Source organism: Mustela putorius, unplaced genomic scaffold (assembly GCF_011764305.1).
Source record: "Mustela putorius furo isolate JIRA1106 unplaced genomic scaffold, ASM1176430v1.1 tig00000174_pilon_pilon_pilon, whole genome shotgun sequence".
Classification (NCBI taxonomy): domain Eukaryota; kingdom Metazoa; phylum Chordata; class Mammalia; order Carnivora; family Mustelidae; genus Mustela; species Mustela putorius.
In genome coordinates this window covers 17,260,129-17,272,927 of record NW_025421304.1, presented here as the reverse complement: position 1 = coordinate 17,272,927, position 12,799 = coordinate 17,260,129, and the positions used below count along the sequence as shown (strand labels likewise).

The 12,799-nt window shown below is 40.7% G+C and overlaps 1 protein-coding gene across 1 annotated transcript in view; it reads left to right on the top strand.

Moving 5' to 3' along the window:
* The first annotated feature begins 156 nt into the window (after nucleotides 1-156).
* The window catches only part of BBS2 (Bardet-Biedl syndrome 2), a 28,063-nt gene continuing 15,420 nt past the window's right edge, over nucleotides 157-12,799 (top strand). The window contains exons 1-7 of the mRNA XM_004744212.3: nucleotides 157-463; nucleotides 5,600-5,827; nucleotides 8,868-8,993; nucleotides 9,259-9,321; nucleotides 10,315-10,392; nucleotides 11,785-11,889; nucleotides 11,973-12,059. Coding sequence (XP_004744269.1) covers nucleotides 347-463; nucleotides 5,600-5,827; nucleotides 8,868-8,993; nucleotides 9,259-9,321; nucleotides 10,315-10,392; nucleotides 11,785-11,889; nucleotides 11,973-12,059 — 804 coding nt within the window. The 5' untranslated portion in view covers nucleotides 157-346. The remainder of the gene's footprint in view (nucleotides 464-5,599; nucleotides 5,828-8,867; nucleotides 8,994-9,258; nucleotides 9,322-10,314; nucleotides 10,393-11,784; nucleotides 11,890-11,972; nucleotides 12,060-12,799) is intronic.

Genomic DNA, 12,799 nt, shown 5'->3' with positions numbered 1-12,799 from the left:
AACCGCTCAGACACGTTCGTACAGTGAACTGGAATGAAGTAAACTTGCAGCAGCAAGGAGAGAAACTACCTGCACCTCAGCTCCGCGTGAGGCCCGGCCACACAGCAGCAGACGGTCCCGGGCGGAGCCTGCGCAGCCGCAGAAGAGGCGAGGTGGGCCTGCGCAGCCGCAGAAAGAGCGGGAGGTCTTGGTGGGGGCCATCCCGATCCCGCGCTGTTTCGCGCCAGGCTTAAAGCAGCTGGAGACGAGCTACTCGCGTCCCGGAGCCCCGCACCACGGCGGGTGAGGCCGGCTCCGCAGCGCAAGCCTAGCGCCGCGGGCCCTCTTCCCCTGTGCTGCCGCCATCATGCTGCTGCCCGTGTTCACTCTGAAACTGCGCCACAAAATCAGCCCCCGCATGGTGGCCATAGGGCGCTACGACGGGACTCACCCGTGCCTGGCAGCCGCCACCCAAGCGGGCAAGGTAACCGCTCCCACCGCACGGAGTCTGGGCCCTTCGAGTCCCCAGGATCTCCGCCGGCCGCGCCCCGGCGAACCCGCCCTTCATCCTGCGACCCCGCCCCCAGCCACGGTTGCCCGGCAACCGGCCAGCAGTCTCTAGCTCCCCGGCCAGCGCCGAATAACGAAAAATAATGGGGTCTCGCCTGAAGGCCTTTTCCGAGCAGTTAACTTTACTTGTCTACAGGAACTTAGACTCGGAGAGTGTTGGAGCCCCTGTGCAGATAGGGAGCGTAGGGAAGAAAAGTCCCTAGGAGGGAAGGGGTTTTGTCAGGATTAAGAGCGGTAGCGGAGCCCAGGGCCTCCGCCTGTCACTCGGGAGCTCCTTCCACTATTTTATATTGCCTCTCGAACCAAACAACTTTACGGAAAAACATACAAAGACCCGAAAATTCAATGATTCAAATTGCACTTGATTTTTATCCATGTACATTTACGTTTTTTTTTTTTTCCTGTAAGTTATTCACTAAGTATTTGTTGGGTGCTTACTGTGTGCTGGGTGCTGTCCAAGGTGTGGAAGTCTCAGAAATGAAATGGCCATTTAACATTCAGGAGACTTACTGAACACCTCTTTTGTGCTAGATGTTGGGGGTTCAGAGATAAAGCTTAAATCCCTGTTTCGCAAAGCTTAAAACCCAGCAGACAAGGCATATCAAGGCACTCTGTACTGATGGAGGCATGACCAAAATTCGTGGAATACAGTGACACCAAGCGTAATAGCATTTAACAGGTACAGAGCTTCATTACACGAATTATCTCAGCATCCTTGCTACAATGCCAAGGGCAGCAGCATGGCAAAGGTGTGATCCTAGCTCCAGTACCTACTAATTTCGTGACCTTGGGCAAAGTACTTAATAATAGTATCTACCACATAGGGTTGTTAAGAGGACTAAGTAAGTTAATACATGTAAAGCGCTTGGGGTGTGGGAAATGTAGGCATGTAAGTCATTCATTGTTAGTAGTTATTTTGTTGTTGTGACTCCCACTTCACTGACTAGAATAGGGATTCAGAGAGGTTCAAAGTAATGCACGAGGTCATGCAACTAGAAAGTGGTGGAAATGAAAGGTAAGCCACCTGTTCTTGACCCAGTGTAGATTTAATAAACTAACATTTATATAATGTTTTATAGTTTTCAAGTCATTTCCACCTATGCTGTATGTTAGATGATATGCCTTGGGATACATAAGTAGGAAGTAATGATTCCTTTTCATTAGGTACTGTAATGAAGAAGAACGCCCTGGCATAGGGCCTGGCATGGGATAATGTTAGTTATTGTTAAGAAGTACTGCAAATTCAAAAAAAAAAATCATATTGGTTTCGTGGGCGCATAGCAGCTAAAAAATGGGCTGAAAATGTGCTGTGGATATTGGCTCTGCCCCTTATTTGATAAGGGCTTACTACTAAGCACCGTTCTTAGCTTCGTAGTTGCAAGGATGAAATTGGCAAGTCTCACTCATTTGGAGTTTACGTTTGAAAGGGGGAGCTAGACACCAGGGGGAGAAAAAAATTAAATATTTTATATTTACATATTTTATTTATGTGTTAAAATGTATTTATATTTACATATAAATAACACAGATAATGTCTCCCTAGGGGGAAAATAGTAAGGGAATGGGAATGAGGGAGATTGCTATTTTATTTTTATTTATTTATTTTTTAAAGATTTTATTTATTTATTTGACAGACAGAGATCACAAGTAGGCAGAGAGGCAGGCAGAGAGAGAGAGAGGGAAGCAGGCTCCCCACTGAGCAGAGAGCCCGATGCGGGACTCCATCCCAGGACCCTGAGATCATGACCTGAGCCAAAGGCAGCGGCTTAACCCACTGAGCCACCCAGGTGCCCCGAGATTGCTATTTTAGATAGGGTGCTCCATAGGCCTCTGATAAGATAACTGTAGATCAGAGATTTGAAGAAAGGGAAGACAGAAGCCCTGCAGGTCTGTGGGGTAGGTGCCTTCCCAGCAGAGGGATCAGCGAGTGCAAAGGCCTTGAGGTGGAAATATGCTTGGTGTGTTCTAGGAACACGAGGCTGTGGGGCTGGAATGGAATGAAGGAAGCAGTGAGGTAGTCAGGGGCCGGGTCATATAGGGCAGGTAGGCTGTGTAAAGACCATTGTTTTCGGGTGGTGGGGTTTGATTACTATTTTAAGATACGGCATAACTCTGGCTGGTACTGCAGCAGAGATGCAGGGAGGTGAGTGTAAATGGAGAAGCAGGAAGGTCAGGCCCAGGTGTCTAGGGAAGCCCTTTCATTAGAATGTGACTGAGAGTGGAAGGCAGGGACCCTGGAGTCTAGGTCTGTTTCTGGAGTTAAAAAACAATAGAGAGAGTTGGGACGCCTGTGTGGCTTAGTGGGTTAAGCCGTTGCCTTCGGCTCAGGTCATGATCCCAGAGTCCTAGGATCCAGTCGCATGGGCTCCTTGCTCTGCAGGGAGCCTGCTTCTCTCTCCGCCTCTACCTGCCTCTCTGCCTGCTTGTGTGCTCTCTCTCTCTCTCCTTCTCTCTGACAAATAAATAAAATATTTTAAAAAAATAGAGAGAGAGAGAAGAGAGAAAGAAAAAGTCCTGTGTGACGTGTGGACTTGGATATTTTGTTTAGAACTTTAAACAAGTCTCAAAAGTTATGACCTGATATTTTATATTGAGACTTTAAAAAAATGGTGACATTTTATGATCCAAATAATACAGGAATATACTCTCTTTTAAAAGTAATTAAGCAACAACAAGACAATAACAACAAACATTCCAGGTAAGGCTAATGCCCTGCTTGACCACTGGAGCCCACATCTCTAGAAACAGGATTTTGTTATTATAAATGGGATTTTGTTGAGAACATGACTCTTGAGTTACTGGGATCTGGTCTTTGAGCCTGAGCAAGGATTTTATTTTTGTTTTTTTTGAGCAATATTTTAAAAAGGAGTTTTTTGCAAGATGAACATTTTGTTTTCCTCTGGGGACATTTTTTCCTCTTACCATGGGGCTGAGGGGAGCCGTTGAATTCCTGCTGTCAGCAGCATCCTCTCAGCTAGAACAGATGTTCCATGAACTTCAGCCAGTCCTTTGGCTGAAGACATGGGGAGCGATCCATTTGCTGTGTGAGATTGCATTGGTGGTTCAGTGGTAGAATTCTCGCCTGCCATTTGCTGTGTGATTGAGCTTGGCTTTTTCCATGCCCGAGAGATAGGTAGGTCTCCTGGAGACTCGGAGAACAGCAGGAGGGGAATTAGGGAGAAGTCTGCTCCTGGGAGTCTTTCTGCTCTTGGCCACAAACTCCAAACTCTTTCTGTTCCAATTGCAGTGAACATGAAGTCCATAAGTGATTTCCACTCCTGTTCTCCCTCAGCCTAATTACTGGAAGACTCTGAAAGAATTCTTTTGTTCCAAACTGTTCTAAAAGGAAGTAAGACATGGTGGCTGGTAGGTTCTGGAACCAGATGCCAGGCATCAGGTCTTACCCCTGTCACTTACCAGTCATCAGACCTTGGGAAACGGCCTTTACCCTTCTGACCTCATCTGTAAACCAGGGCTTGTTGTGAGGATCAGTAATGCAGTAATGTTTATAAAAGCCAGAGGACATCAACACGATATTCCATAGCTATGTACCTTTTCTGTATATTTCTGATCATTTCCTTTGAAAATTATTTGTTGTTGAGCAGGCTGTCTTGTTTGATAATAATAAAATTAATCTTTGGGTTTCTATCGAAAGGATGAAATACATATTTAAAAATCAGTGAAAAATATTTTTAAAGATTTTATTTATTTATTTAACAGACAGAGATCACAAGTAGGCAGAGAGGCAGGCAGAGAGACGGGGCGGGGGAGGAAGCAGTGTCCCTGCCAAGCAGAGAGTCCAATGTGGGGCTCGATCCCAGGACCTTGGGATCATGACCCTGAGCTGAAGACAGAGGCTTAACCACTGAGCCACCCAGGCGCCTCTAAAAATGAGTGAATTTTAAAGCTGGAAAAGGTTTAAGAGATCTCTAGTACAGTGTTTACTATCCTTTTTTACTTTGCATTTTTTAGACAGGGAAGATTTCCCTAATGAAATTTTAATATTACAGATATGCCACATGGCAGTTTTGTACTGTGCCCTTTTGGATGGCCACAAGCCATTTTATTATCTAACATCCTCTTACCCCACTAACAGTGACCCTTCTTGGGGTGATTATATCTATGAGAGTTGAAACTACTAAGTTAATTAACTTTGGACTAATTTTTAAGTCTGTATTGCTAGTACAGACCATGAAACCTTGAAAAAGCTTGACCGCATGACTCAGTTTAAGTTTGTAAAACAGATCTATGAACAACCAGGCTTTAAAATTATCATTTTGTTTTTAAGATTTTATTTATTTATTTGACAGACAGAGATCACAAGTAGGCAGAGAGGCAGTCAGAGGGAGAGGAAGGGAAGCAGGCTCCCTGCTGAGGGGCTCGATCCCAGAACCCTGGGATCACGACCTCAGTGGAAGGCAGAGGCTTTAACCCACTGAGCCGCCCAGGTGCCTCTGAAACTATCAGTTTTAACCCTTGAAACCAGGTTTTTTGTTTTTTTTTTTTGTAAGTTTTACTTATTTAAGTAATCTCTATACCCAACACGGGGCTTGAATTTAAAACCCCAAGAACAAGAGTCACATGCTCTTTCAAATGAGCCAGCCAGGCACCCCTGAAACCAATTTTAAGGGTTAGGAAGTGAATGTATTAGGTGCTTGGATGACACATACTATAGGAAGTATGTTATGTGATCATCTTTGTGTGAAGCAATCACATTGTATCTGGTAGCACTTCCCGAAGGTTGACCAGGAGGAGGCTATTAATACCCTGGGTCTCTTAGAACATGTATGTTAATTTTACTTTTTTGGTATCTTAAATTTTTTTTTTTTTAAGATTTTACTCATTTATCTGACAGAGATCACAAGGAGGCAGAGGGTAGGCAGAGAGAGGGGGAAGCAGGCTCCCTGCTGAGCAGAGAGCCATGTGGGGCCTGATCCCAGGACCCCGGGACCACAACCCAAGCCAAAGGCAGACACTTCAACCCACTGAGCCACCCAGGTGCCCCTTTTTTGGTATCTTAAAGGGATGTAATTAATTGTTTCTGTTTTAGGTTTTTATTCACAATCCTCATACCCGGAGCCAGCATTTCAGTGCCTCCAGGGTCTTCCAGAGCCCCTTGGAATCTGATGTTTCACTTCTCAACATTAACCAGGCAGTCAGCTGCCTGACTGCAGGAGCACTGAACCCAGAACTTGGGTATGATGCTCTTTTAGTGGGGACACAGACTAATCTTCTGGCTTATGATGTCTACAATAATTCAGACTTGTTCTACAGAGAGGTAAGTATACCCCTTCACAGCTGTAACATTCCCATTACTCATGAATGGCCATTGGTATTTTACACTTGAAAGAGATGAGACGGTGAGAGATGGTATTTTAGTTTGCGTATTGTATGGCTCTCTTAATGTAAAGAACTCAGAGATTTTTCCATTTCCATCTGCATTCTGCCTGACACTTCCTTGTTTCCTTGTTTCCTCATGGTTGGTAACCACGGTTGCCACTCCAGCTTGTCCCCCGTGAGGCACATCTGTGCTACCACCACCTGTCAAGATGTAGTGAGAGCTCAGCCAGGAGTCAGGAAGTCAGTGATCAGACCTGGTAGCTTTGCATTTAAGTGTAGTATAGTAGTTTATAGGAAAAGCACATACTGTGCTCTGCCATCTACAGGCTACTGCAGCTTTTTACCCAAGCTATTCATTTTTATTGTGGAAAAGATAGTGAAGCAAAAAAAAAAAAAGAACTTATAATTTCTCCATCTAGAAATAACACAACTCTTAAACTGATTTTACTAAGTGAAATTTTTTAAAAAATGGGATCATACTATATACATGTAACCTTTTCCTCTACAACTTATGTTAACGTATATTAAGATCTAATTCACGTGCCATACAATTCACCCACTTAAAAGATACAATCCAGTTGTTTTGTAAAGAAAAAGCACATCTTTTCTTGTACTTAGTTCCCACTTATTTGAATTCTTTTGTAAAGTGTCTAATAAATAGGTCTTTTGCTTGTTTTTTTTATTGATACTTTGTATTATTAATTTGTAGATTTTCTTTGGGTATATTGGATACAAGTTCATACACACACACACACACACACATATATATATATATATAAACATTTACAATATATACAGTAAATAACAATATATATAACAAATATCTTCTCCCAGTACTTGGCTCATTCCGGTAAGTAGGTGTCTTTTGATGAGCAAAAGTTTCAGATTTTGTTGGAAGTCTAGCTGTTTGGTTTTTTTCTTTAGTAGTGTTCTTTCCGTCCTGAGAAGTCTTTGTCTATTTCAGGATCACAAAGATATTCCTCATGTATTTTTGTGGAAGACTGAAATTGAGTGTAGGATGTGTATATGTACATATAGGAAGAGAGAGAGATTGCATGGTTTATTTTAAGGAATTGGCTCACCCAGTTGTGAAGGCTGGCAAGTCCAAAATTTGCAGATTAGGCATCACCCAGGGAAGAGATGATGTTGAAACTGGAGTCCAAGGACAGTCTGGTGGCAGAATCCTTCCTCCAGGGAGGTCAGTCTTTTTTTCTATTAAAGCCTTCAACTGGTTGGGTGCAGCCCACCCATATGGTCAAGGGCAATCTGCTTTGCTCAGAGTCTGCTGATTTAAATGTTAATCTCATTAAAAAGATACCTTCATAGAAACTCCTACTAGAATAATACTTGATTCAATATCTGGGTACCATGGTCTAGCTAAGTTGACACATAATTAATGATCTTAAGAATGCACCTCTGCAACTGCTGAGGTAAAGGCCTTTTTTACTCTGGTTTCTCTTCAGATTGTATAAAGTCCTTTTTAATTTTTTAATTTATAATTTTTATTTTTAAAGATTTTACTTATTTATTTGAGAGCAACAATGAGAGAGAGCATGAGAGGTGAGAATGTCAGAGGCAGAAGCAGACTCCTCGTGGAGCTGGGAGCCTGATATGGGACTTGATCCTGGGACTGTGGGATCATGACCTGAGCTGAAGGCAGTTACTTAACCAATTGAGCCACCCAGGCACCCCATAAATGCCTTTTGAAAATGAGATTTTTGATAAGTATTGCTAAATTGCTCTCTGCAGAGACTATTACCCACCTTCCCCACAGACTATGAGAGTGCCTGTTTTATCACACCCAGCCAACAATGGATAATATTATTTTTCATCTTTCAAATCTGAAAATTAGAAATAATACATTGTGAGAATAAAGATTTTCATGTTCATTGGTGATATGTATTTCTTGTGAATTTCTTGTTCTTTTTCTGACTTGGGTATTTATCCTTTTCTTATTTATTTGCTTTCTATTACCTCTTTTATTTTATTTACAAAAGAATATAATTAATATTATATTAGATATCATAGGCATTTTTCCAGTTTATTGTTTACCTTTTTATCTTTTGATTGGCCATTTAGCAGTTTTAATTTCTTTTTTTTTTTTAAAGATTTTATTTATTTATTTGACAGAGAGAGGTCACAAGTAGGCAGAGAGGCAGGCAGAGAGAGAGGGGGAAGCAGGCTCCCTGCTGAGCAGAGAGCCCGATGCGGGGCTCGATCCCAGGACCCTGAGATCATGACCTGAGCCGAAGGCAGTGGCTTAACCCACTGAGCCACCCAGGCGCCCCAGCAGTTTTAATTTCTAATGAATTTTTCTCTCCTTTATGGCCAATCTTTTTTTTTTATAGTTTTCCTATATGCAGATTATATAAATAAGGACTATTTTCATGTATAATGAACAATTTGTATTTCCAAAGATATCCTTGAATTTTTAAAAAATAAATTAAATTATGCTTATATGCTTTATTCAAGAAGTCTAGAACATACATTAATTCTAGACGGTGGGGATGTAGGTATTTTATTATTCTTTTACTTCTCGGGAACTTTACAATTAAAAAGAGTAGTAGCAAGAGAACTAGGTAATAAGTATTAAAAAGATTTCCATCCGACATGGTTAATATGGGTTGTAAAAACTTAGGTGTTTTAAAAGCATAAGTTTGATTCTGTCAAGCATTTGGCCTCTAGAACAGTTCTAGAGAACCTCAGATTCTGTAGCAGTTCATTGGTGGCAGATTAGTGAGAGGCCAGCAGCCCAAGTCGATCATGGATCTCTGCTCATCCTCGTAGAAGCGCACATAAACCACAGTGATTGTCCTCAGTGCACGGCCCTGTCCTGCCTCTCAGGAGACCGTATGGCTTCTCACAAATGATGACAGAGAGATTTGAGTATCCAAATAAAAATAAGGATATATGTTACTTCCTCTGTGCCTGTGCATCTCTGAATCTGAGATTTTTATGTCTTTTTTTGTCCTCCTCAGGTTGCAGATGGGGCCAATGCAATTGTGCTGGGAACACTGGGAGACATTGCCCCCCCTCTTGCCATTATTGGTGGAAATTGTGCTCTGCAGGGTTTTGATCATGAAGGAAATGATCTCTTTTGGACGGTATGAAGAACAAAACATTCTCTTAATCCTCTTAAACATTTTTACTTTTAATGCTCTTTATGCTTTGTTTGTTTTTTACCATTGACTATAATGAATAAGAAAAATGAAATAGAATCTTATTTATAATTCTGTACATTAAAAAAAGAAGATTTGTAATTTGAATAATACCCATTGGTGGTTTGTATAATCCTCTTTCATGTAGCTAATGTATTTGGATTAAGTGAAAAAAAGATGGCATATTAATGAGCTTTGGTTTTATTTTCAGGTTACTGGAGATAATGTTCATTCCTTGGCCTTATGTGACTTTGACGGTGATGGTAAGAAAGAGGTGTGTGGAGGAGGAGATACTTATCTTGTGTGTTCAGCAGAATAATTTTCCTATGACAATGACATTAGTGTTAAGAGAAGCTTTAGCTTCTCTTGGTTGATTTTGGTGCTCTCTTGCCTAAATGACAAGCTAACTGGCCTCATTTATCTTTCTCCTCTTTTGAACAATACATCACTTGTGATAATCTAATACAAAGATCAAGGCCATGATGTTTCAAAGACACAGGACAGGGAGAGGGGGCAGAACAGTTGCGACCACAGCCATATTCACAATTCTGATGCTTTGAGACCGTATTAGTAAGTAGTTTTTAATTGTGGCTAACATTTTCATGAATCTAAAAGTTTGAGAGAAATGGGCTCTTAGCCTTTGAAATTACTCTGATGGTTCCTCTAGGAGTCAGTTTCTTTTTTTTTAGATTATTTATTTATTTATTTGACAGAAAGAGAGATCACAAGTAGGCAGAGTCAGGCAGAGAGAGAAGGGGAAGCAGGCTCCCCGCTGAGCAGAGAGCCCAATGCCGGGGCTTGATCCCAGGACACTGAGATCATGACCTGAGCCGAAGGCAGCGGCTTAATCCACTGAGCCACCCAGGCGCCCCAGGAGTCAGTTTCTTGAGCTGTGTCAGGCATTGACTTACCTGTCTCTTGTCCATGGCTACTGGTCTCCGGCATTTGAGACGGGGCTTCTGTCTGCAGGCAGAGAAGGGCACCGAGCCAGGGCATGTTTTCACCTTCTTGGTGGAAGGACATGTTCTGGCACAATGTGCATCCCGATGTGCAGATAAAATCTGTAATGGCCACTTTTTCTTCACTAACTGAACCTGGGGACTTTCCCAATGGGAAAACCTTCCCGAGTACCAGATTCTCAGGAGATTGAAACTCTCAGGTAGCAGTAGCAGTGTATAAAGTGTCGTGCAGTTTTTTTGTTTTATTTATGGAAATTCTGCTGTGTTCACTTGTTGCACTAACTATGCATGATTCTTTTCCCTTTCAGCTTCTCGTTGGGTCAGAGGATTTTGATATCCGAGTTTTTAAAGAAGATGAGATTGTGGCAGAAATGACAGAAACAGAGGTAAGGAGTGTCACATCTTTAAAGGGGTTTGCTACTTCCTCCTTCCCCTTCAAAAAAATGCCAGCTTGCTTATCACCGGTCTGTAGGTGCTGTGTCCTGCATTATTGTTTTTCTTTCATTCAAATTGGTAGTAAATCTTTTCCAGTTTGGTCGAAATTATTCAGGTTTTGTTGGATTTCTGTTTATTGTCAATACTACATGTGAGGAGGCTGCATTCTTTGAAACATCTTTTTCCTAAATCCTAGAAAAGGACAGGAGACTATGAAATAGAGGTAGGGACTTGAGCTGACTGTTGGTCCTCTGGTCCCTGGTCCAACAAAAGAGAGAAACTAGTTAATTAGAGAACTAATTAATGAAGGATTTACGGGACCTACAGAATTTGGGGCTAAGTTTATGAAAATCTGAACTTTACAAAATTGTTCATTTCAGGGCCATTTTCCTCTCATTTTGGTTTGATTTTGCTCCTAGCTCAAATGTCATTTTGCAGATCAGCAAAATTTTAATTCATTTGGCAGTTGAACGGTACTGACTATTGCCAAAAGAATGCCTTGAGCTAAATAATTCTGGAATCCTACACAGCACTTTGCATTCAGAGTTAAGTGAAGTGGGTGGTTTTGTAGAAAAGCTGTAGGTGTAGAGGAAATTATATAACTATTCTTTGCTTTATACAATTTATTTCTTAATATCTCTTGTATTCATGTCAGAATTAGAAAGTAGATCTGCAGGAACATAGATATCATTAAGCTCTGGTCTTAACTTTAAATAAAGGATAATTTTATTCAGTATCTAAAATTTCATCATCTTAAAGGTGTTAAATCCTCAGACAGTCCTATAAATATTTCTGTATGGTATACACATTTTGTGTATTGTTACATACACAATTCTATGTGCTTAGGTTTGTACTTTTCAAAGAATTATGTTTCCTTCTAAAAAACATCTTTCATCTTTAGCAAGCAATAAATTATGTCATAGAAAGGAGGCATGTAGATAAAAGATTCAGTTCTGGGTTTTACAGGTCTTTAAAATTTAGACTGTAAGATATTAAAACATTTTTTGAGTTAGTATTTATAACAGTGTCTGTTGTACATTTTCTCTTTCTTATATACTCACTTTATTTCATCCTTATTCACACAATTTTATTTTTTTTAAATAATTTGCCTCAAGTTGCCGCATAAGTTTGATCTCGAAAAGCAAACTTTGTGAGTTCATTTAATTCTGATTACCCAACGCTTAAAATAGATGACATGGATCATAGAGAAGAGGAGTACATTCCCCTTGAACAGATTTAAATCTAATTTTAACACACACTTGGTAGCAAGGCTTGCAATTTTATAAAGCCATACTTTGCATCAAATTGAGCTTAATGGGAATATGTTGTGTTATTTCTTGCAGATAATCACCTCTCTTTGCCCTATGTATGGCAGTCGATTTGGTTATGCCCTTTCCAATGGCACAGTTGGAGTTTATGACAAAACAGCTCGATACTGGAGAATTAAAGTTAGTATAATTCAGCCTTCATTATTCAGGGATTTTATACTTATTGAAAGACTTCTGGACTAATTATTGAAATTCTTTTTTAGTCTAAAAATCATGCCATGAGCATTCATGCTTTCGACCTTAATTCTGATGGAGTGTGTGAACTGATAACTGGTTGGTCCAATGGAAAGGTAAGTTCAAATACAGAGTTCAGGTGTGATTCAGAGGACTAGTTGTTTGAGATACACTGGATGCATGACTTAGAACCAGTAACATGAGAATATAAACTTGTCTTCCTTGGCTGTGCTTTCAAAGTTAGCTTCATAATCTTCGCACCTTGTTTTCTTCCCGCTGTAATGTCAGCACTACAAGTGAGTGAGTGTCCTTTTGATTTTAGGAGCCCAATTTGAGAGAAATCTTTGGGAAGATCTTTCTAAATCTCTTCCTTGAAGGAATGAGAATCAGTTTAATCAGATTGATCGTAGGCGTAGGACTGTAAAAAAAGGAATTTTAATAAGCAAATAATGAACTGTTTGTGTAGCTCTTCTCTAATAAGTCTTTAAAACTGACTGAAAACTTAGAGTTAATGGGAAGAATCATGTTATCATATTGTTTTCCCAGCTATAAAATTCAAAATAAAATCTTTTTGCTTTCTTTCCTTTTTTAAGTTCAAATCAGAATTTTCTGCAGACTTCTGGCAAGTGAAGATTGTCTTGTTAGAAGCTGTCTAAGTAGCTGCCAGGTCTCCATGGGTACCATTTGCCCTGGCTTTCTTGTGTGACAGTGCTGGATTGCCTGAAGGAGATCAGCTAATTCCTGCCTTTACTTCATTGGTTTTTTTCTTTGCTTTTGACCAGTACCTTGTAACCTTCCTTTGGTGTTGTGTGAAGAACAGGTTCTATAGAACTGTTGTGTTTGTTCCTGTTCCTTT